General features: G+C 55.9%; 5 protein-coding genes across 5 annotated transcripts in view; 3 read left to right on the top strand and 2 right to left on the bottom strand.

Annotated features, from left to right (window-relative positions):
• Window positions 1-1,348: 1,348 nt before the first annotated feature.
• Window positions 1,349-4,225, top strand: MONBRDRAFT_11289 (uncharacterized protein; the record flags this gene model as incomplete). The annotated part of the gene is made up of 2 exons (XM_001749154.1): window positions 1,349-1,489; window positions 1,745-4,225. The coding sequence occupies 2 exons, from the start codon at window positions 1,349-1,351 to the stop codon at window positions 4,223-4,225; spliced, it is 2,622 nt and encodes an 873-aa protein (XP_001749206.1).
• MONBRDRAFT_33961 (uncharacterized protein) lies at window positions 4,138-12,833 on the bottom strand (the record flags this gene model as incomplete). Its single annotated transcript, XM_001749066.1, is given in 30 exon segments — window positions 4,138-4,649; window positions 4,823-4,912; window positions 5,007-5,116; window positions 5,231-5,354; window positions 5,648-5,731; window positions 5,822-6,337; window positions 6,504-6,605; window positions 6,746-6,859; window positions 6,980-7,067; window positions 7,153-7,212; window positions 7,455-7,561; window positions 7,958-8,017; window positions 8,122-8,221; window positions 8,344-8,462; window positions 8,561-8,657; window positions 8,863-8,985; window positions 9,081-9,157; window positions 9,278-9,366; window positions 9,464-9,566; window positions 9,685-9,747; window positions 10,135-10,246; window positions 10,403-10,480; window positions 10,580-10,706; window positions 10,865-11,273; window positions 11,293-11,452; window positions 11,510-11,567; window positions 11,691-11,790; window positions 11,927-12,352; window positions 12,498-12,578; window positions 12,801-12,833. The coding sequence occupies 30 exon segments, from the start codon at window positions 12,831-12,833 to the stop codon at window positions 4,590-4,592; spliced, it is 3,870 nt and encodes a 1,289-aa protein (XP_001749118.1). The 3' UTR covers window positions 4,138-4,589.
• A 976-nt stretch (window positions 12,834-13,809) lies between these two features.
• MONBRDRAFT_28648 (uncharacterized protein) lies at window positions 13,810-15,625 on the bottom strand (the record flags this gene model as incomplete). Its single annotated transcript, XM_001749065.1, has 2 exons — window positions 13,810-15,489; window positions 15,593-15,625. 2 exons carry the CDS (start codon window positions 15,623-15,625, stop codon window positions 13,810-13,812), a joined length of 1,713 nt encoding a protein of 570 aa, XP_001749117.1.
• A 2,030-nt stretch (window positions 15,626-17,655) lies between these two features.
• On the top strand, window positions 17,656-20,712 carry MONBRDRAFT_28647 (uncharacterized protein; the record flags this gene model as incomplete). The annotated part of the gene is made up of 6 exons (XM_001749153.1): window positions 17,656-17,798; window positions 17,836-17,968; window positions 18,305-18,477; window positions 18,878-19,238; window positions 19,381-19,489; window positions 19,652-20,712. The coding sequence occupies 6 exons, from the start codon at window positions 17,656-17,658 to the stop codon at window positions 20,710-20,712; spliced, it is 1,980 nt and encodes a 659-aa protein (XP_001749205.1).
• Window positions 20,713-22,120: 1,408 nt separating this feature from the next.
• The window catches only part of MONBRDRAFT_33960 (uncharacterized protein), a gene marked incomplete at its 5' end in the record, with an annotated part of 6,931 nt that continues 5,728 nt past the window's right edge, over window positions 22,121-23,323 (top strand). The window contains 3 exons of the mRNA XM_001749152.1: window positions 22,121-22,226; window positions 22,287-22,474; window positions 22,844-22,960. Coding sequence (XP_001749204.1) covers window positions 22,121-22,226; window positions 22,287-22,474; window positions 22,844-22,960 — 411 coding nt within the window. The remainder of the gene's footprint in view (window positions 22,227-22,286; window positions 22,475-22,843; window positions 22,961-23,323) is intronic.

The following is a 23,323-nucleotide window of genomic DNA, read 5'->3' as shown; positions in this document are numbered from 1 at the left end:
CTGCCGCTTCTAGCTTCACACAACATTGACTTCTCCCACCCAAAAGGTTCGAGGCCTTTCTCTTTCTGCAGATCATCTTGAGTGAGTGAGCGCTCAGGTCACGGGCCAGGTATCAAACTTGTTGCTTTACCCCACCCACCCATGCACACGCTCACACGCTCACACAAAGCTGCCTACCATTTGCTTGGTATAAAGGTGCTTCACCCTCGCTCACTCTAAGCGTCTTGTCTCTATTTTGCTCTTGCCCCAGGTGCTTTGGCTTCCGACTCGTACGACCGATCCATCCCCGCACTTTTTCTTTGAATCAAGTATGAGCCCACCCCACCCCACCCCCCGAGTCGCCACACACCCCTTCTTCTGTCTTGCTTTAAACCCTTGATCTTGACGATCGTGTGTACTCATGAGCGCCTTTGCCCGCTTGCTTACTCCTGCTCGCCCCTATTCTCCCGCCCTCTCTCCCTTTCCCATTTCCCCCTCTCTCCGTCACTCCCGCCGCGACTGTCGCCCAGCCTGCAACAACAACAACATCCAGCACCAACTCTTGGGTGCCGTCCTGATTTCCTCTGGGCGAGTTTGTGCGCCCCTTTTGTTTGAAACCTGCGTGGCGCACCTCTCTTCTCCCTCTAAAGAAGAGCTAGCCACCACCACCATCAGCAGCACCACCAGCACCACCAGCACCAGCACCAGCACCAGCACCAGCATATTTTTGTGAGCGACCTTTTTTTTTTAGTTTTTGCTTGTTGTTTGTGGTTGCACACAACACAACATCAGCATTAGGCATCATCCACCCGATTTTTGGTGGTGGTTTTGTGGTTTGCATTTTGTCATCATCTTGAGCAGACCTGATTGATTGATCTCTCTCTCTCTCTCTCTCTCTCTTTTATTCTTTTACGTTTTGCTTCTCTCTCTCTCTCTCTCTCTGTCTCTCTCTCTCTCTCTTTCTCTCTCTCTGTGTTTTTTTCTCTCTCTCTCTCTCTCTCTCTCTCCAACGTCCCGGAGGGCTGAGCTGGTTAAACCCCCGAGCTCGCTACGACTGCCACTTTTTGTTTCTTTTTTTTGGGTGGATCTTGGCTTGAGAAGGGAGGCAGCCATTCTTGCTATCAGGCTGTCTCCTTCCCCTGCTGCGCCGTTTCTCTCCCCTTCTCGTCCTCTTTCTCCGCCTGTGTGCTGGATCCGCCCACCTGCCAGGTTGTGTGGCGCATCAAGCCTCGCCCCTCGACTTTGCTCCCAAAGTGCACAGACGCGGCGGCTACGTACGCTCTCGCATCACCCGGACCGGGCTGGTGCATGTCGTTGCCCCAGTGTGTGTGCGCGCGCGTTTGCGGCGCCAAACTCAATGCCCGGCACAATGTCAAGCCGGGAGGCCGCCCTGGTCCACATTACCAAAAACTTGCTCCTCCGCCGCGCCGGTCTGGAAGATGAAGATGATTTGCACGAACTTCATGACCTCGACCTTGCCGGCACCCACTTTCCCCGTGGACGCATCAAGGTACGATTCCTTTTGTTTGGTGTAGAGGGGGGCGGGTGTTTGCTTTTCCCCTTTGTGGCCAACCCTCCCCTCGGAGCGCAACACTTGTTTTGTTATGGTTGTGCTGCCTGCCCCCGTCGCTGGTTCTGACAAGGGTGCACCAGCATCAACACCATTCTGATGATACGACTCACTTCTTCTTTGCCGCCTGCCCGCCTGCCTGCCTGCCCTCTCCTCGCGCTCGCTTGAACATCAAATTACATCCACGCTTGATAGTACATGGAGGGATTCGAGCGTTCCCCGTACCTCAAACATTTGACGCTCTCGTCCAACTGGATCAAACAACTTTCCAACCTACATACCCTTCAACGACTCGAAACACTGCGGCTCGACAACAATGATCTATCCTCCCTCAAGGGCATTGGCCAGCTCTCTTGCCTGCGCGTGCTCAACGTCGAGCACAACAAGCTGACCAGCCTGCCCCCCGAACTCTTCCAACTGACCCACCTGCGCGAACTCCGGCTGGCCCAGAATCGCCTCGCTAGCCTCCACGGCCTTCATGGGCTGGCCAGCTTGGCCAATCTCTGCATCCTTTCCATCTTTGGTAACCCAGTGTCCGATCTTCCCCACACCCGGGCCTACCTCCTGGCCATCTGCCCATACGTTGACGTTCTTGACGGAATCAGCATCAACAACCAAGAGCGCCGCGATTCACAAGAACGCCTCGTTCACCTTCGCGGCCTCGCGACCACACCGCCAGCCACATCACCACCCGCCGAACAAACCTCCGATGGCGCAGACCAAAGCACTGCCACCGTTGCCACGGATGCTGGTGAGCTCTCTGCAGAACCTGATGACATGGACGACGTGGCCCGTGATCGCCACCTCAGCAGCGACAGCGGGGTGCCCCGGCGCAGCAACTCACCTCCAACCCGGCCCCGCCGCACCTTCCTCAAGACCCATTCCATCGACAGCGGCATCTCCTACCCGGCTGTCGTGCAAGAAATAGAAGAACTGCGGCGCTCCAATTGTGAACGCGACGACCTCCTCAAGCAAAAAGACGATGAAATATCACGTCTGACCGCCCTCCTCTATGAGGCCCAGGAACGTGCCAACGTCGTGCCCTCCCTTGACTCCAGTACCGGCCAGAATTCGGTCATGTACTCACAAGCCGTCGCGCAACACACCGCGGATCATCTCGATGCCAACGAAGAACGTGATCTTCGTGCTGAATTGCACCGCCTACGCCGCGAGCAGGGCCACTCCGACCCCGAACACGGCGGTCTCGGCCCGGTGCCAGAGCCCGTCCACCAGAGCGCTCGCTCATCCCGCTCCATGACTCGCCAAAACTCGCGCAACAGTGAGTCTGCTTCCGCCGGCGAGGCCCGCTCAAGCTCTGACGCCCAAACCCAGCAGGTCCGGCAACTCGAAAACCAGCTCTATGAACTTCACGCCCGCCGCCAAGCCCGGCTCGGTGACGCCGCGCACAACGACGTCTTTTTCACCCTTGACGTCTCCGAGTTGACGGATCTACCTCCTCGCGCAGATCAAACTTCACAGGAACGGGAGGAAGCCGATGCCTGGCGCACGGCTGCTCTCAACAATCAACAGCGCGTGCAGGAGCTCGAGCACCGCCTCACTGAAGCACAGATGGAGCTGGCCTCGGTCGAGTCGGAGCTCTCCCACCAGAACGGGCGCGGTGCCAGCGCCCCTCCACCTCCCACGCGCCGGCATACCGCGCCACACTCCCTCAACGTCCGCTCCCATTCTCTCGAAGCCATGCCTTCACCCGTGGCCACGGAGCTTCAGGTGACGCGCGCGCGCCTTTTGGCTGTGCTTGATGCCATCAACGCGCATGCAGGCTCACGCATTGTGCGCGAGCACATGGCGCCCGCTGAACTGGCCCTGACCTTGCAAAACATGGTCCTTGAAGAGCAACAGGCTCGTGACGAGCTCCATATGCTCAAAATGCGCCTGGAAGCTCTCGTGGTCGGCTTTGGGGTGGCGTCGGATGAGCAAGAAGGCACGGCGGTGTCGGGTGTAGCCCTTCATGGTCTCGAACCCATCGAAGTCGTGAGTCGTCTCTTGGCCAAAACCGTGAGCACGGCCAAGGAATTCAACCACCTGGAGGAGGAACTCCGTGCCATGAACGATCAGACCAAGAATCGGCTCGCCCACCTCAGTAGCTGGCTGCACGACGAAGGGCTGTCCCAGGTGGCCCGCCCCGTAGAAATTCTCGTCGAAGCCAAGCCATGCTACCCGCGCCAGCGGCTTACCTGGCAACAACATGCCGGTCACACATTGGCCTCCATTTGCGAGAAACTGGTTGACTCCTACCGAGACCTGCGGCGGCGGCGCTCCTCCATCAACCAAGAAGCCGCCCTGCAGGAGCAGTTGCGTATTGAGGTGGAAGCAGCCTCCAAAAAACGAAGCCAGGCGATTGCCGCGCTTCAAAAATACGAACAAAATCTGGCGCGATTAGAGGCCATCATGTCACAACACGAGGCCAGCGTCCAGCGTCTATTTCGTCTTCGTAGCTGCATTGCATCCCAGACAGATGACTTGCAACGCCTTCTACAGCTCATACAGACCGGTGATGACGCTGTGAATGAGGAAGGCGCGAACAAGGAGGCGACCACGGTTGCCTCGCGTGCCATTGAGCTTCGGGCCATGGAGGAACGACTGGGCAAGCTTTTGGCCCAAGCCTGCACCGAGCTTTTGCAAGTTGCCGCCTTTGCCGATGATGTTGAGGGCTAAGCCAACAAAGTGCCTGTTTTGGATCTTTTGTTTGTCAATCTGCTTGCTTGCCTGCCTTTCTGTTGGTGGTTTGCCTTGACGAGACGAGCTGCGCTCTGTTTTTCTTTAAATATTTCTTTTCGCTAGACGTAGGCCGCCCAGCCCGCCACGCTTGCTTTGGTTAGATGTTCCACCGTTTCCCCGAGTATCACAAGAGAGTTTCATGTCTTTGTCTTTGTCTTTTTTTTGCCCTTGGTTTGTTGCTTGTTCTTTTGATTTGGCCCAGTTTGTTTTCTTCTCTTTCCTTTCTTTTTTCCCTGGTTGGGGCCTCCTTTCATTTTGCTGGGTGCAGACAATGCTCAGGGGTAACCACACCCGCGCTCCTTCATGTCTGTGACATGGTTATTAGGTTTTCAGATGATTTGTTTTCGATGCGCTGTCTTTCCTGAAGAAGGAATCATAACAATTTACATGTTAGTAATTATTATTTCCTCCAGATCAATTCACTTGATTTTCCGTTTCTTGTTTCTTGTCCGTGGCATTCGAGCCCGCCATCCAAGATGCATCTGAGAAAACTATGGCACAAAAAGGACAGGAGGATAGTCCCTATTTCCAAACCTTAACCACGCCACTTGTGTCAGCCGAGACCACCAAGCCATTGTTCTCCGTCACCAGGGCCACCGCACTCAATGGGGCACGATGGTGACACTGCGGACATCCAAAACAGGTGAAAAATTCATGAGCATTTGCGCATATGGCAACCCTTGGATTGTGTTAAAGGATGCAAGAGAGCCAAACAGACCGAGGGCGCAACGGGTCCGGGCTGAAAATCGTTGTCTGCGGGCATTGGGGCTGGCTTGGGCCGCGTGAGAACCATATGGCGCTGAGTTTCCGTCTCAAACTCCTTGGCATCTGCCGTAGTCGAATGTCATTGCACAGTTCAGGATAATTATGAGCGTGTCACAAGCCAAATCCCGTGCGTCAGCTCAACAACCCCTGCATGATGCTTGCAGGGTGGGCCCCGACCTTTTTGCCCAAAACCAAAGGAGTCGCTTGTCACGGCTGTGTTCCAGACGGTGATTTGACGATGATTGTCACCAACAATCACGAGCGGCGAATCGGATTCCGTGGCTGACACACACGTGATGTTCTGTCGACCCAGCACAGAGAATGAGTTAGACGCTTCACGTCGACAGAGCAAACAGGTAAATGTGAGCAAAGGTGCAATCTCGTACAGAGCGATGAGGTGTGGCCGTGCGCGAGGCGCTCGAGGCGCAATACAAGCGATCTAGTTCTTCTTGATAACGAAGCACTTCTTGCCGCTCGCTAAAAAAAAAAAAAAAAAAAGCCCGCCTTTGTGTCAAACACAGCCAGAGTTTTCAAAGACCTTTCTCTGTCACAAAGGCCCGCGACCCCAGACGCCTGATCGGTGCCATCAGATACAATGTTGACATACGAGATTAAAAAGTCACGCTTTTCACGCTCCTTCAGCTGGGTCCACGATACGGAGAGATTAACTTGGTCCGACTACAAACGGGACCATAAGCCATGAGGATCCGAGTGCAAATGTCTTGAATCCGTAGCCCCTTGAAAACACATAGGCGTAGGGTCACTTACCGAGGTCATGTCGCTACGCACGGCGTCTGCGTGAAAGTCGTAGGCTGAGCGTGGGGCGGGTAGGCTGGAGGGGCTGGGCAACTCCAACGGCAGTGCAATGTTCTCGCGCGCCACCTGAAAGAGTTGCTGGCGCTGACGGGTGCGCATATTCCAGCTGGTCAGTGTCCAGTCGCCCACGGCTGCCACGATCTGCGGCGGCCTGGTGCTGTCAAAGTCGTGGGGGAAAAGGCCCAGGTGCTCGATTCGAGGAGCGTCACGCCAGTGGACGACGGTCTTGTGGAAGCGAAGATCCCACACACTGAGCACACCAGCCGACGTGCCCCCGGCCAGCCAGAGACCGTCTGGGGACATGACCGCCGACGACATGAGACCATAGTCGTTGGCGAGAGACATGGAGCTGGAAACCCGCTTTTGGCGGTGATCCAAGATGCAAATGCGATTGGACGTGGTGTATGCCGCAACGATGGCACGTGAGAAAGTGTGCGCTCTCGCCCCAGTGAGGCCCATGACACGGCTCTACGCGTGATTTAGGAAGAGAGAGAGGTTAGATCTCAAGCAGGACAAGAGGATGCCATGGGAGGGTGCGACAGGAGAACGAGCGGCAGACAGCCAAACAACAAGGGTTGTGTGCGTGCTTTCTGAAGCATTCATGTTATCAAAACAAGAAGCCGGCTGGCGATACACGTGCCTGGTCGGGCATTTCCACCGCCGAAGCTGTGGCTACTTTCTGAATGTCGTAGAGGACGACCTTGCTACCAGAACTAGCAGCAAACTGTTGTCGGAGCTGCGTGAAGCATGGGCAGTATGAGCAGCTGCGGCGAGCCGGAGACAGCTTCCTGCAGAATCGACGAGGCTCGGAGGCAGTGGTGTGACACGAGCAAGGCGAGACACACTCACAACAGGGCTAGTAAAGAGTGATTGAACCGGTCCTTCAAACTGTGTGAAGGTTTGCTCTGACGCGCAAGGGGTCACGGCATGCGTCATCTCCGCCAAATTCCAAAGCTTGACAGTGCCATCCTTGCTCGCCGTTAGAGCACGCTACAACGTTCGAGGAGGAGAAGGCGTCCAGTTAAACAACCGACGGTATATTGCCCGTCAGAAGAGAGCATAGGATGAGCCATGGTCTCTGCTTGGAATCAACTTCACGCAATAACATACCCCACTCCCAGGCAGACTGGCAATGGCGCTCACGCGCGCACGATGCTCGTGCAAGTGTGCAATCATGGCTCCTTGTGGTACCCAAGGCCTGTCAAAGCAGCACGTTGTGAGCTGGTGGTGGGCTCGCAGAATCTGATGTCACAGGCAGAGTGGACTGAAAATATGCCACGTACGCTGAGGGCACAACGGGTGCTTTGGACGTATTGGCGCGACGATCTGCGCGGCCCAGCCCCCTACGACGGATGAAAAGAGCAGCCACCCGTATTGAGTTGATGATAGGTTCAAACAATCCTTGCAAAGATGCTTGGCAGCATACCCTTGGAGCAGGAATTCATGGCGACAAGCTGCGTGCCGCTGCGCCAGCATACCCAGCCTACAGCGCGAGAAAGATGAAAGAAGAGTGGCTTGAGGATACCCACCCACCAGCTTGTACCGGCAAGTGCGAGCCACTTCATGCTTCATCGCGCACACCCACCAGCGATACTGATTGGCACCAATGAGCCAGCACGGACCCTCCTCGGTTGCATCTCCCAACATAATGGCTGCCGTGGCCTCGGTGGCGTCCAGTGATAGTCGCTCAATCTTGAATGCAGACAAGCGTGGCAGCCAAACGTAGCAGCAAAAAAAAAGAAGGAGTACTCGCAACCATGAGCATGACGATACAGACTGGAGCAAACAAACACAAGCGGCAAGCGCATTCCCTAGGTGTCGGAATGTCACCTTGTGCGTTGGAGGAACCTGGGCCCATTCCATCATGGCTTGTTTGCGGGTCAAGGTAAAGGGCACGCGTTGGCGTGTGCGTCGCCAAGGCGACAGGCTCTCGGCCGTGGCCCCTTGCTCAAGCATGCGATATCGTCCTCGCTGTGCCTGGGAGGGCAATCAACGTCGTCCCCAGCCAAAGAACGACAGGACGGTGAGAAAGAGCGACAACTAGGGGCATGGGAATTTGGATGTAGCCACACAAGCAACAAAGCCTACCTGACGAATGAATCCGAGGAGAAGGGCTGCAGCTTGCTCGTCCTGGACGCGCATGTGCAGCTGGTCGAGTTCATCGCACGTCGCAGAACCCGGAGCGAAACCATGCCCGTCAGCGCAGAAGCCGTGCCCTCTGACAGGAAAGCAGCGTGTAAGTGTCGACAGACCTTGAGTAACTGGTTGTACAGCATTTGCTGCTTCTCGCTCAGCTGTACTTGTCGGGGCCCTGCTCGCTGCACGCTGAGCTCAGACAAGAGCTCCTCCACGCTTGATACGCGGATCCATCAAAAGGGCGCAGCGCAGAGACAGGAACGGTGAGCTTGATGGATAAGTCTAGCAAAGTAAGAAAAACACTCATCGACTGAACTCCAAGTTGGGAAAAGACATACACTCCAAAATTTTCGTGCGTCACCAAGACTTCAAAAAGACCGCGGGGCAAAGGTGGGCGAAGCGCGGTAATCAGGAGTGCCTTGTCCAAGAGCGAAACGACTGGGTAGGCCAAGAAACCCTGTTGATGGAGCACACAGGTGAGGGTGGACTGAAAGGAGCATTCGGAGCGCACAAGCGAGCTGCTTGACAAATGGAGACAGACGAATAAATGCGTACCTTGAGCTCATGCATGAGGTAGGCGTGCATATCGTACTCCGAAATCATTCCCGCCACTGTGGTCACATAATCGATGGCTGCGGCCCGAATCCAATTGCTGGCAAGCGTGCGCGGGTGCATCCGTGAAAGACGAGAGGGTCAGACAAAGAGAAGACAGCGGGAGGCCCATATGTAGACAGAATAAGGACAGACAGACTGCAAAGGGTTGACACATGGACAATAAAGTGCAAGCATGGCCACGGCCAATGACGGACGGAGATTTTGAGCCATGTTTTCAGCCCAAATAAAGACAACGAGCATACTTTGGATGCAGCAACAGGGCGAAAACGGTCTTGGTAAAGTCGCGCTTGCGGCCCGCAGGTAGAATGTTGGCCTTTGTCATTTCGATGATGGCTTGTAGCGTGTGATGAACCACAAATTCCTCACTGTCCACCCCGGGAGAGCATGAATAAGCGGGACAACACACACAAAGCATGCACAGCGCACGGGCGAAGGAGAGACGCTTTTTAAAACCACACACCTGTCACTGAGACCTTGAATAAGAAATGGGTCGAGCCCGACTTTGAGGTTCTCTCGTCCGAGATATACCGCCACATTCTACAAAGCACCAGATGCACACCAACCAGCGCGTGTAGCGTCAAATTGTTGAGTGAAGCCGTGCATGCAACACACCGGAGCCAGACTGTGTACAAGGCGGATGCAACACCATCCTCTAACCGAAATGCCGGTGAAAAATGCAGCTCGCAGGCGCCAGTCATTGCGCTCGTTCAGGTAGGACATCATGTGCGCCAACAACTGTGTGGCAGCTAGAGCCCATTGTGTGGTGTGTGACCGGCAGCATATTATGTGCAAGCCTGTTTTAGGACTCGTTTGACAGAAAAGATGGTGGCATTTGCAACTTACTTTTGGTGGGACCGAGGCTGGGACACAGCCGGTCCAGACTCGATAGCAAAAAGGCTCGACGCACCATCGATGATGAGTCTTTGACGATAAACTCAAGGTGCTCCTACGAACCCAGTTGAGGTTAGTTTGAAAAGAAAGCATATCATAGGAACATGGAATTGCTATCGCGACCAGAGCTGCACGGAGGGCATCGATACCTGAAGCATGTCCCGGAGACGGACAAGCTGGTGCTGATACACGTCCTTGCCGGTGCTGGCCAGTTGTTCTTGCCCAGCCACATCCGACTGGACGGCAGATTGGACAGTAAGAGGTGCATTCGAAGCCAACACGCAAGGTACTCGAGCCAGAGGGAGGCGCTGCGCCCGAAAAGGAGCCATCGTTACCTGCGCCAAGTCGAGAAACCGCTTGCTACAATCAGCCAGATCGGCAAAGCATTGCGCATAAGCCACTCGGCATGCGAGCTAGGGGCCAAAGGATGGTGTGAATGGTACATTCCGGCCAGCAAAGCTAGTTTGATCGCCTTCGCCCGAGCTCTCTCTTGCACGCCTCATGCGGGCTGACACGTCAAAAAGCGCATTTGATGCAACGACGCCGCATATCACGAAAATTGAATGGGCAAAGTAACAGGGCAGGTCTCAGCCTGCCTGCCGTAACAAAAGCGCGTCGCTTACCGGAGCATCATCTTCGATCAGGTGCAGCAAGTTTGGGAAGATGTAATGGGTGAAGAGCTGAACATGCGCCAGCTCAACCTTGCTCACCAGCTGCAACGCTGACAGCAGGGCTCTGCACCACGCACACGGCCATGAGGTAAGAACAGCGATGTATTCATTTGGCAAGTGGGTGGGGGAGACAGGAAGTATCAAGTGATGGTGTTTCTGTTGTCGGTTTTGCTTGGTCGTTCATGATTTCTCAAACAAGAATTGCAAACATCAAACTTACGACAGCGCCGAAGCCCTTAAGCGAGCTGGATGCTGCTTCAGACAAAGGTAAGTCAGGTGGGGTACAAACCGCTCCAAGCTGACAGTCACCAATGCCATTCGTGTGAGGGGCACCAATTCAAAGTCAGGGTGAAGCAAATGAGTTGCAGCGAGGGTGAGCTCAACAGCAATAACCGACCGAATTCCATCGTCAACGCAGGGGATGAGCTTGCGCACGGTATTGACACAGGTGAGCTGGGCCTGAAGTTGGTGCAGGTGGCGTAGGTTCGCAAAGAGGACGTTGGTGGCCACCACACCCACCGCCGCTGCATGAATATCAAGAATGGGTCAAAAATCAAAAAATTGAAAATAAAAATAAAAAAGCATAAAACAGGAAAGCAATGTGACATGGGCGTAATCAAAGTGAGTTTCAACGCCCGGAGGCTCAAGAGACAGAGGGCGGTTGAATCTGACGCAGGCGTACCCTGGTCAATGGAGCTCTGGCCTGCTGCCTTCAACAAGGAGTTGCATTCTCGGGCCATGTGATGGACTCGCGTTGCTGCGGCGGAGTTGATGCAGACCTCATGCTGGGAGGAGCGAATCAGGGGAAGCTTCTCCAGTGAGGTGTGCAAACCAGCAAAGGCGCTTGGAAACAACGAGCCGGTCAATTGCTCCATAAGTTGCGCAGCTGAGGGTCGCAGCTTGGGGTCGCGCTGCACAAGAGTTTGCACCAAGTCTCGAATGGCAGGCTCATCCAGCTGCGCCAACTTGTCATCAATGGTGCTCTGATTCTGTGGGACGTCGTAGTGTGTGGAGGCGGGGAAAGACAAGCAAATGGGGAAGGATGAGGCTAAAATTGTTGCGCACTTTGATACAGGCAACTTGATGCTGGTCTCCATAATTTGGACGTACCAGGCGATAAGTGAGTAAGGTGGAAAAGTCAAAGAGGTTCAGACCATCCGTGAACAGTTCAAAAATGATGCAGCTAGGGTCAGGTGAGGGTAGAGCGAAATACCGGGTGTAGTTGAGACAAAGGTTCGTCGTGGGATTTAAGAGGCGCGCCTTATCAGCGCTGCAGGTGCCGTGCGTATTCAGAACAGGAATGGCGAGAATGATGGACAAAACTTACCCAACGGCAAACATGTCCATGGCAGCGGTCAGTGCTTCATCGCGATATAGTTCCTCGGCTGTGACAGCGGCGCGACGAACGGAATGAGCAAGCAGTTGCTTTCAAGCTACCTCCTCGCCAGCTGTCGTTAAAGCATCTATAAGCGTGAGCATCACTTCAGTCAGAGCGAAGCAAAACGTACTGCCGTCCTTGGAGCGTGGTGTATAAAACCGCTCAGGGGCCAGCAGACAAGAGCGTTTGCCGGAGGTGTCGAAGAAAAAGTCAAAGGCCATGGGGTTGTTCTATGGTGAAGGATGAATAGGTTTGTCGGGGCGGGGGGCGTGAGGGAAGCGTCAAAAAGTGGACGGTGCGTTGGCAAGCGCGCCGTGGGCACGCCCGGGCCATGCGCCATCAGCGGGCGGACGAGCAAAGACTGACATCGGCCAGCATGCCAGGTTTGAAAGGTGCCCAATCAGAGAGCATGACCCACTGCCAAGAGGTCAGCAGAATGTTGTCGGGTTTAAGGTCACCGTGAAAAATGTTCTTGGCATGGGCATCACGAAGAGCATGGAGTAGCTGGTAGAGCATCCAGAGCTTCTCGAGCCGGCTGAGGAGTGGGCGAGTGGAGAGCCGGTCATAGAGGTTGGTGTAGGCATAGTCACGAAGAAGGAAAGCGGCGTTGTTGGAGGTGATGGGGTCCTTGTCGTAGCACAGGGCGTGCGGGGAGGCATGCAGCTGTTCCCAGTAGTGACGAAGGATGTTGCGTTCCCGTTCGTAGGACGCAGTTTGCTGACTGGCCTTGGCATCTGGATAAACGAGGACCTTGACGATACGGCGGTCGCCCTGGACGTTGGCCAAAGCCGTCTACGCACATGTATGTTGATTGAGAGCAAACACGATGAGTCATAATTTTAAAGCCAATGCTCCACGTCTGCCAGGAGCAAACAAAACAGCTGGCTCGAGGCAAAATAGGTTGCAGTGCTGGTAGAAAAGTAGAAAAGGCGCCCACCTTAAGAAAGCGAGTGCTGTGCACAGTCGAGAGGTAAGTATACCCAGACAGCTCGGCAAAGTAAATCTCCAAGGGTTGCACCTAGTCCACCCGCACAAGATTCCGGGCGAAGGGATGATCGGCCAGAGGCCAGAAGATGACCAAGGACACCGAGACGAGCATCGGTCATTGAGGTGACGAAATGGCATCGATGTCGAGAAGAGCGGGCTAGTGTCTTTGAAACAAGGGGAAACGACGGGGGACTAAAGCTATTTGGCACAAGCCAAAAGCAGACAAGGGGTGACGCCATCGTTCTCAGCAAACCTGAGAGGGTGCTGCCGTCAGTTGATTCCCCATGATGCCAGGTCGATCGCCTGGCGCGCTCCAAGCGCCGAACCAGGCCGATGACGGCGGCGGATCTCAGTTATCATCCAGCCCCCCTACACACACAAACATACCACTGAGCCCAGCCACACACACCCCACCACTTGACGCAAGCCCCACCGGCACCAAAGACTCCCCTCCTCCCCCTCCTCCCCCCACCCCACCCAGCGCCTTCCCCCCCGGCTTCAAGAGGCACTCATCCGCACGCACTCACCACAGCCTGTTGAAGAGGTTGCACGCTGCCGTCGAAATGAAGTTTTTTTTTGTGTGTGTGTGTCGTGTCTCGTCGTCCTTTCTGTTTCTTTTACTACATGTAAGTCTTTTTTTTCTCTATTTTCCTCCTACTTTCGCTTACTCCAAGCTGTCTTTTGTGCAACTAAACTCCATATAACTCAGCCTGATGCCTTGGCCCGCTCTACTACGGAGCATAGGATTAATGACCGGTCACTCCTGTCTGCTTTACAATTCATCGCTCCCCCTCGTTCTCTTCCTCTCCTCCTCTCCCCCACCCCCCTCCTCTCCCTCTCTCTTGTCTTTGACTTGCTTGACTTTGACATGCGAGCTGCTTTTTCCGTCCCTCTCAACCTCTCCCGACCCCCATGCAGTCTCACGGTCTTTATTCCTCGCGACTTGGCATTCGCGAGCTGGCTTGGAACGGGGAGGATCGAGTGGTCGCATTGGTGTTTGTGGCCTTGACCAGAAACACAAATTCAAAAAGAGCTGCCGATGGAACAAATGTGTGTCACTCAATGTGTGTGCAGTCACTCGATTGATGGCCTGGCACCCTGCGAGAGGACACGCGCAGAGCTGGCAACACTTTAGAGGTGAGGTCAAGCCCAAAGTCCAAGCACCGATCGACAAGAGGAGGCGCTGCAACCCTGTCCGGGTGGCACGAGGTGGCAGCTGACAGCCAAAGTTGCACTGCACCGCTTCCCGCGGCTGCGAGGCGTCACCGATAGGCGGGGACGGTGCACGGGCGAAAGGGCGCGGGCTTGGGGGGACCCATCAGCGAGAGCTCGGCCAGTGACGGTGAGACCGACAAAGCTGTCGTGGTGTCCTCCAAGTCACCCTCCACCAGGACGTGGGCGTCTGGACGACCGGTGATGGTGGAGGTGGCGACGATTGCGCCTTGCATCGCGGCAGCAAGCTGCATCAGATGACCGTGCAGGGGGAAGGTGTTGGGCAGCATTTCCAGAACGGCATCGATGGGATCCGCCCCAAAGGTGTAGTAGCAGCGAGGACGAACAAAGCCGTTGAACGTGGAAGCAGCACAGGCCGTATAGGCACCCATGTCGTGGTACACCAGCCAGTCGCCCACCTCGAGGAGTGGAAGCTGGGCCTCGCGGGCGATGCAGTCCAGGGAGTCGCAGGTGGGACCCCACACGGAAGAAGCATGAAGCTTAAGGTCATGGTCAACGTGGTTGGGGTCATGATCGGCGTCGGCCGCCCGGAGTAGGGGCAGGCCTCGCACCGACGCGTGATCGAAGAGCAGGCAATTGAAGGACCCATAGACGCCATCACTGACGTAGTAGCGCACGTGATCTTCCTCGCCGGGACGACCCGACGCGCCACGGCGGGCGATGACGTTGACGGCCAGGGTGACGGCTGAGTGGGCGTAGAACCGTCCAGGCTCGGCCATGATGGTGAGGTCAGGCAAGTGACCAAAGTGGCGCTGAAGGGCCTGACGAAGATGGTGGGCAATGTCGGCAAAGGTCACGTCCTTCGAGTTGGTGCTGGTTTCATCGGCGCCGGGAAAGCCACCACCGACGTCGAGAATCTTGAGGCAGACACCGAGCTCGGTGGCCATGTCAAAGACTTGACGGGCACGATGAACGGCATCGGCAAAGGCATTGGCGTCCGTGCACCCGCTACCAACGTGGAAGGACACACCGACGAGGTTGAGGTCCAGTTCGAGTGCACGGCGGAGCAAGCGAGGCACCACCGAGAGAGGGGCCCCAAACTTGAGGCCGAGGCGACAGACGGCGCTGCTGTCGTCGGCCAGCACGCGCAGGACGAGCTGGGCCTCGGGATAGTGAACATGAATCTTGTCCAGCTCGTCTTCGTTGTCAAAGGTCATGAGTTGAACGCCCCAGCGACGAGCAGCGCGAAGATGAGAGATGGGCTTGCACGGGTTGGCAAAGATGATGCGCTCAGGAGCCACGCCCATGTCCAGCACCTGAGCCATCTCGCCCTTTGAGGCGCAGTCAAAGTTGACACCGAGGGCGTCCAAGGCGCGCAGGATGTGGGGATCTGGGTTACACTTGACGGCGTAAAAGGGCTGGACATTGGGGAGCTGGCGCTCGAAGCGACGTTGCTGGCGCACAACCTGGGCCAAATCCAAAAGGAAGATGGCCCGGTCGGTGTCATCGTCATCCTCGGTGGGTTCGGCCGTGCGTGACTGGCACGTGGGAGCCTTGTTGACGAGCAGGTTGAGGTCGGTTCCCCGGTCCGGGCTGCTGCTGTTGCAGGCTTGCTGGCGGATGATTTGCCGAAGGGCCTGGCGCTGGGCCTGGTGACCATGGCCTTCACACGCAATGGCGTGCGTCGCGCTTTGGCCAATGGGTTTGGGCAGAGGTGGTGGTGGGGGCAGCATGACGTTGGTTCGTGGCAAGCGGGTGGGGGTTGCAAGCTGCAAACAAGCACCAGGGAACCGGGGACCAAACCGGAGAGTCAGCAAACAAGCAGAAATAAAAATAAGCCAAGGGCAAGTCGGCGCAGGAGCAGTACCTTACCTGGAGCCGGAGGAGATGGAGGCGTTGAAGCATCGAGGTGCAGCAGGCGCACGTGTCTCTGAAAAGAGCGGTCACTGACTCAGTGTCGTAAGTAAGCTAAGGGGGAGTAAGGAGTGGTAATGGGTAGTAAGGGTAAAGCGGTAAGGGCGTAGGGGGCTGGGGATGAATGTCAGTGTGTTTTGGAGAGATTGGGGGAGTTTCACAAGGTGAAACGGGTTTGACAGGGTGGGACTTGTTGTAGAAGATATTGTGGTTATTGAGGTTTTGTAAGAGTGATCGTGTTCATCTTGTGTAGCAAAAGTACAGGTTTGTGTCATCTGGTCCAATTTCTTCGACCAAACATCATGACACGGGGGTCAGAGAGCAGCCCGTTCGGTTACACCGTGAAGGTTATGAAAGGTGTGACGTGACGGGAAGAAGGGCTTGCGAGCACACCAACCAGTGTCTTCCATATGAATAGAGAGGAAGAGAACGTGGCGCACGACTGGCTGTTTCATCATGATGGGGACGAGCGGGCTGGGGCGAGCGGGAGAGGGGGAAACGCGCGGCGCACGGCGCACGGCGAGAGCCGGCAACAGAGAGAGAGAGAAAGAGAGAGGCGATGGGTTTGGAGTGAAGCAGATGGGTCAAGCAGCAAGACGTTTGTTGAGGCGCAGAGGCCGCAATGATGGCGCACTCCACGTGGACCTTTTCTTCAAGAACGGCACAAGCAAGATCGACTGTTGGTGACCGACCACATGGGCAGGAGGCGCGTCAGCGTGCATGACCTGGCCATGCATGCCATGCATCAGGAAATCATGTTGACATCGGGCCAGAATCCTTGTTTTTCAACGGCCGAATGACGTGTGCACTCATGGGAAGAAAAATTGGGATTGTGGTGGGCATGCACTAGCCACGAGCAACCCGGCCCACTGCACTGCGACTCGAGTGTCTTATGTTATAATATATTCTCGAGCAATGGATGAACCACACCAAAGGATCGAGATTGGGCAGAGACAGTGGAAGGCTGGAGCGTCGCCATGGACAAGTCTAGAAACAAACAGTGGCGAAACAAGGGACACGGCACACGGACACTGGGGCTTCGAGCTGGGGCAAGGGGATGTCCTAGCCGCTTGTTCCCGTTCCCCGACCACTTATCCGAGCTATTCATTTCTTGTCCAACATGGCGTGGCTATCGGGATGGACGTGGGGGAGCTTGGGTGAGGAGAGGAGAGCCACGTCAGCCGGGGCTCGAGGCCGGTGCGTAAATCGGGCTGGCAGCAGTCCCATGACAATTCGCACGGATAGATATACAAAGGAAAAGGCTGCCTACGAACACGCAGACCCATTGCCATCGCAGGATCAACATGATGAGAAGAAGAGCGCATGCTCGCGGAATCGTAGCCAGAAAAGAAGCCAAGGGGGAAACCAACGAACACCAAAGAACACCAAAGAACACCAACGAACACCAAACACCGTTTCGGGGTTGATCGCGGCCAGATGCGGCAGTCCCAGGCACAGAATGGGATGCGGTGCGAAAGACTCAAGTTTGGGGGAGGGAGGCATACCGGAAGAAACATGAGCCAACAGAGACAGGCCGTGCCAAAGGCGCTGAGATACTTGGTCAGAGCGTTGAAGCCCTCACGCTTGACCGCCCCAACAATGTCTGACAGTTCTTCACGACATGCCGCCTGGCCCTCGAGCTCGCCTTTGAGCAAGGCTTGGCCCAAACATGCAAAAATTGACACACAGAGCAGCTGAAAGATGGTAAAGCTAAAATTAATCACTGTTGATCCAAAAAAAAAAAAAGGGGGGGGGTGCCCAAAGAAAGCAGAACAGCAATTGAGAACTGCGAGCCACCCGGCTTGCAGGGAACGGGCTACGCAATTCGATGTGGCCACTGTGGGGCCACAGGCGGACCAGAGGCTGGCAGTTGCTGATGCTGATGCTGATGCTGTGCAGCAATGACCATCACATCAAAGAGAGGGCACAGGAACACCGTACCTTGCACGACGAGATGAGCAGCGGCTGGAAGACGAGCGAGCACAGCCAGGAGGAGGCAAGGCGGGGTCGTCACCCCCGGAATGGGAAACAAGCCTCCAGTGCAGCCCACGGCCACGGCCAAGGCGAGGTGGTGGGGAGACAGCGACAAAAAGGCTGTTTTAGCCCGCGTAAACATGCGCGAGCTCATGCTTCTGATGCGTTCAAACCACATGTACACGCTGCAGTGAGCCAGGCCCACCCTCGGCCCGGCACAACAGCAGCAGAGGTGGATCGGTAAAATGGAAACCCCCAGCAGCTGAAGGAAGCTGGGTTGGCCTCCCAACCACAATCAAGGTCAAGCAAGATGCCTTTGAAAGACGCGTGTCGTCACTCGAGCCAGGGACAAAGACCCAGGTCTGTATGCGAGCCGGATTCTTGATTTGCCGCATGCGCGACCCTTCCTCTTCCTCAGCTGGAGCCGTTCTGCATCTTGGGTTCGCAAAACAACACAACGGAGTGAGATGCTGCGCACCACACACCAAAACGAGACGGAGAGGAGTGTATGTGGATGGAGGGACCGCTACCGCCCCACCCGCGTACCCCAGACTGAACCAGCAAGCTCATGAGCTGATTATCCTGTCCCACGATCGCGGCCTTTGGCGCCCCGGGTGGAGGGAGCACCATTGGTGAAGGTCACACACACATGCGCATGCGCAACGAGCTGGTCGGCTCACCTTGTGGCTGCTCAAGGGCGCTTGCGATGAAACAGCGCACGGGGAAATTTACTGCAACAACGTTTGCATCTACAACATGTTCTTCCAAGGGAATCGCATCTATTTTCTTTCATACAAGAAGAGGCGCGACAACAACTTCTTTTCATGCGACATTAAGTGCAACCCAAACCTCACTTCAAAAATGACGAGGTCTTTTCATTTAATTTCCGCTCAAATGTCAGAAAGTTTTATCCGATTGTCAGCCATTTTGTGATGATCAGCCCCAAATGGCGCTGGCGCTCGTCAAACATTGTTGTGGCCAGCATGCGGCAGGTTAGGAGAAAGGGGGGCTGCAATGTCTGGTTGACGAGTTGATCGCTAAAAACGCGCCCAAAGGGAGGGGCGATTTAAGAGTAGGAAGGAGAGCTGGCTAGAGCCTGGAGGAGAACTTGACCCGATTTTCATTTTCCACTTGGCTCGCTTGTGCCAGCGCCATCGTCGTTTCGCCGTCGCCGTCGCCGTCGCCGCTGCCGTCGCCGCCGTGTACCTTGAACTGCCTTCTTGCTGTGGGGTGGACCTCTTGTTGGGACACGATGGTTGAGGGACATAGCTGCCATCGCGTAGCGGCAGCGCATCGCCGGCGATTGCTCAAGAAGCGCTTCGTCTGCACCTCGCCCAATGGGCGGTTTGTGGAAGGAGCACGAGCCATCGATGGTCAACCCTTGTCACGCATTGAGGTTCACGGGAAAAACCTCTTTTACTTCTTCGGCCCTCGTCCCGAAGCAGCCAACGTGGCCATTGTGCACGTTCACTTTGGCATGTCGGGTCGTTTTGCGGTTTTTGATTTGGACAAGGCCCCGGAACCCACTGCTACCACGCGCCTGCGCCTCGTCAACGAGCAGGCCGGCCTGGTTGCCCACCTCTCAGCCATGACCGTCCGCCTCTTGGACCTTGCAGGCTACAAGGCCAAGGTTGGTTGTGGCGCAACAGCCCCATCCCAGCGCATTATTAGTTTCTGAAAGAAATCAGTCATAGAATCTGACACGCTACAGCTGCGTGACAGCACGCGGTCGGCTCGGTGCTCATGTCAAATTGCCGATGGTTGTCATCTAGGCTCGTGAATTGGGCGAAGATCCCTTGCGCAGCGATGCTCAGCCCTCGGTTCTTTGGCCCCGCGTCAAGGCATCGCGCAAGTCCATCGGCGCACTCCTTATGGATCAAGGTAGGGGCTTGTTCGTGTATCACGGCTCTGCATTCTTTGGTTTTGGGGGGTGTTCTTGTTGTCGTCGTTGTCGTCGTTGTCGTCGTGCACTTGAGTGGAAGCTGTGATGGGCTTGACGCAACTCATGAGTCGTCTGGCGCTTGGGGTTAGGTTTTTTTGCAGGAGTAGGCAACATTTATCGGGCCGAAATCTTGTTCAAGTCTGGTGTGCATCCTGAGATTCCTGCGGCCTTACTGGAGGAGGAGCAGTTTGAAACCATTTGGCGCCATGCCGTGCTCCTCCTGCAACGAGGCTTTGAGGTGGGCAGCATCCTCACGGTGGATCCAGAGGAGGCGCGCCGGCTAGGACGACCCAAGATGCGACGATACATTTACAATCAAAAGCATTGCGGGCGGTGCCGAGGACCGGTGCGGTCGTGGATCATCAATGCACGGACCTGCTACGCTTGTCCGACGTGCCAGCCCTTGACGGAAGGCGTGTCCGACACGGTGGCTCAGGTTTTGGAGCGGGCCAAGAGTCCCACCGTGTTTACCAGTCACTGTGCCCCCGATACGCTGGAGGAGCGTCGATGCCAGCCCACCAAGCTACGCGTGGCTGAGCTTCGCGCCGAGCTGGAGCGCTTGGGCCACGCCGTCACCGGCACCAAGGCAGTTCTAGTGGAACGCTTGACGTCTGTCATGCACCAGCAACCCAAGACGAGTAAAGCTGCAGCAGCAAGCAAACCCGCAAGCCGCCGGCGCGCTCGGCAAAAGCGGGTCAAATCCCAATCCGAGACCAAGGCGCCAATTGCGGGCGTGGCAGCCAAGCTGCCTCGGCCTGGTACAGCCCATCTCAAACAGATGCGATCGGCTGCGGCGGCCGCTCGGGACAAGCGGGCTGTGGGCGAAAAGCAATCTGTCGAGCACGTGGCAGATCTTGACCAAACCTTGGCCGGAGCTACCGTGGACTGGACCGATCTACACGGACAGGACAACCCAGGTGTATCGTTGCAGCGCGAGCTGACGCCGAACATGGGCGACGCCGTCGTTCTGGTAACCCAAACTGGGTCGCGAAGAAGTCATCGCCGACTCTTTCCACAGGCCGATGATCAACCCGTGGCCGCTGTTGAGCGACAGTCTACCGTACCGCTCATCCCCGAGTCGGGTCAGGAGGCCGAACTGTACGTGCCGCGACGCCTTACGCGTGCAGCAGCAAAACGCGCCAAGATTTCCCTTGCCGCATGAAGCTGGTTGGCCCCGAAGCCTGCCAATCTTGGATGTCCTGCGTGTCTCTGTGTGTCTGTGTCTCTGTGTGGCTCCGTGCGTCTCTGTGTGTCTGCTTGGTGACGGCAATTGCCGTTGGGCTTACATGTTAGTGTGTTGTTGCTTTTAGTTGGCGGGGTCAGCAGTATTCCCCTTTTGCAATTGAGATGGGAACGCTTTCCCTTTGCTATTTCTTTCATGTTGCCTGCTGTCGGCTTTAAATGGGTGGTGTCAGAGAACCACCCATGCTGTGCGGATGCTGGCAGCCAGGCTCCATTTCCACGGGCTGGCCTGGCCGCTTTTGCTTGCCAAAACACACGCATGCACACTTTCACGCATAGGGCACATGCAGCTGCTCAAGAAGTCTAAGTTACACACAGAGTAGTCAAGACTGGGCTGAAGGAGATGAGAAGCGCGAGGCGCCCTACTCTTTGTCGATGTGCTTCTGACGTCGCACCGGAGGGATGACAGGGCGGAGCTCGTTTAGGCGGATTCGATTTTGCTTTCAAGGCCCAGGATGGAAACGGAGAGGTCGTGCTCATCATCGTAGTCGGCCCACTCGTCGCTCAGATCGACTTCGGTAAACTGGGCGCCCTCGGTCGAGGTGGCAACAAAGTTGTCGTCTGGGTGAAAGGCGATGATGTCACAGCCGCGGCATTCAAAGGCGGCGATCGGAGTCCACTCTCGGGACTGGGCATCGACGGCCGACTTGAGCTTGCCCTTGAGGTCGACAATGCTGACGGTGCAGGGCTTACGATCCTGCTTGGACCATTTCATCACAAAGTTGGCCGTGCCGCGACTGCCATCAACTTCGTGCTCCTCTGCTGGGTCGATCCAGACGCTCTCGCGAATTTCACTACCAGCTGCCTGTTGCAGGTCAACGCAAAAGGCCGAGCCTGGTGCCCGCTTCACCTCGGCCACGTTCTAATCCAAAAACCGACCCCACCATGCCGTGAGAAGCCCACCCCACCACGCCGCGAGCCCCTCCTTCCAGGCGAGCAACAAGCCCGCAACAAGCAGCGCGTGCATAACGTGTTGCGGTCGGTCCAACCGTGTCAGCAAGAGGGGCGCGCCACATACCTCGGCCTCGACACGGAGGTAAAGCACAAAAGTCGGCATATTGGACGTTTGTCGTGCTGCTGCGCTGCCTACTCGTTGCCGCCTCTATCAACCCAACAAGCAAGGCGATGAAAGATGGGACGGCGCGAGGACGCAGGCCAATGGGAATGGCGCCGCGACGAGATGTGACGAGATGAATCCCACTCGCACACGCACGCGGCTCAGCCAGTCAAATCTGACATTTCTTGCCTCTTTCTCTCAATTTCGTTTCTCTTCTCTCTTCTCTCTTCTCTCTCCAATTCATTCTCTTCTCCCTTTCTTTTTGCTGTTTATGCCTCTCCTTCTCTCTCTCCCTCTCAAGCTCTCTCTCTCTCTCTCTCTCTCTCTCTCTCTCTCTCTCTCTCTCTCTCTCTCTCGCTCTCGCTCTCTCTCTCTCGGTTCGATCTCATCATTGTTCAATCATCTCTCTCTCTCTTCGTATTGTTGTTATTGTGGAGGACCCTCTCTCTGCCCTCTGCGCTCTCTCTGCCCTCTGCGCTCTCTCTGCCCTCTGCGCTCTCTCTGCTCTCTCTCTCTCTCTCTCTCTGCTCTCTCTCTCTCTGCTCTCCGTCGATCGGTGGCATCGCATTGGCGCGCTTCATTTGGATTTTCGATTTGCTTCCGCGTCTTGAAAGGCGGTGGTGAGGTACGTGTTGGGCTCAGTTGCGGGCCTCTGGTACCGACCGACCGACCCAGCCAAATCCATCCTCTCTTGCTACACGCTTGACACGCTTGACGTTCTTCCGCTGGCTTCAACTGAACTTGCCCTCGACCCTTGATCCTCTTCAGCAGGGTCGCGCACGCGCGCTATCGGCCTCTGTGCAACAAGCGTGCACTGGCTGCTGCATAGCCCCTGTGGTTGTTGGCCTTGCTGGCGTCATCTGTGCCAGTCACAGCGTCGTTAGCCCGGCACACTTGGCCAGGCGGGTCTCGTCGACTCGGTGCCATGGCCGCCCTGGTGGAGTGGGATGAGGCCCTCCATTGGTTTCAAGCCGCCGGCACCATCTCAACCCAGATCTCCACCCTGGTCGACTTTGTTCAAGTGTTGCGTGATGGAGTTGCCCTCTGCGCCACCCTCAACTTTATCGTCCCTGGTGCCATTCCTGATGTGCACGCCGCCCCCAACCAACGCGTAAGCCATCTACATCGTGCTCGTTCCCTCCCTCCTCGTCCTCTTCCTCTGCCTCGTCCTCTTCCTCTTCCTCTTCCTCTCCGCTCATTTCTCCACCCCAATGGCCACACACACACACACACGTTTTTTTCTTTTTTTCTTTTTTTTTCATCTCTTTCATCTCCTCAGTATGGTGCCATTTGGAGTAAACCCGCCGACAACAACTCGGCTCCCCGTCTCCTTTCACTTGGCAATACTGATCCCCTTCTGTTTTTCATTCTCTCTCTCTCTCTCTCTCTCTCTCTCTCTCTCTCTCTCTCTCTCTCTCTCTCTCTCTCTCTCTCTCTCTCTCTCTCTCTCTCTCTCTCTCTCTTTCTCTCTCTC

This window comes from Monosiga brevicollis, genomic scaffold, assembly GCF_000002865.3.
Source record: "Monosiga brevicollis MX1 MONBRscaffold_28 genomic scaffold, whole genome shotgun sequence".
NCBI lineage: Eukaryota > Choanoflagellata > Craspedida > Salpingoecidae > Monosiga > Monosiga brevicollis.
Note: the sequence above shows the minus strand (reverse complement) of the source record. Positions and strands in the feature narration are given on the sequence as shown.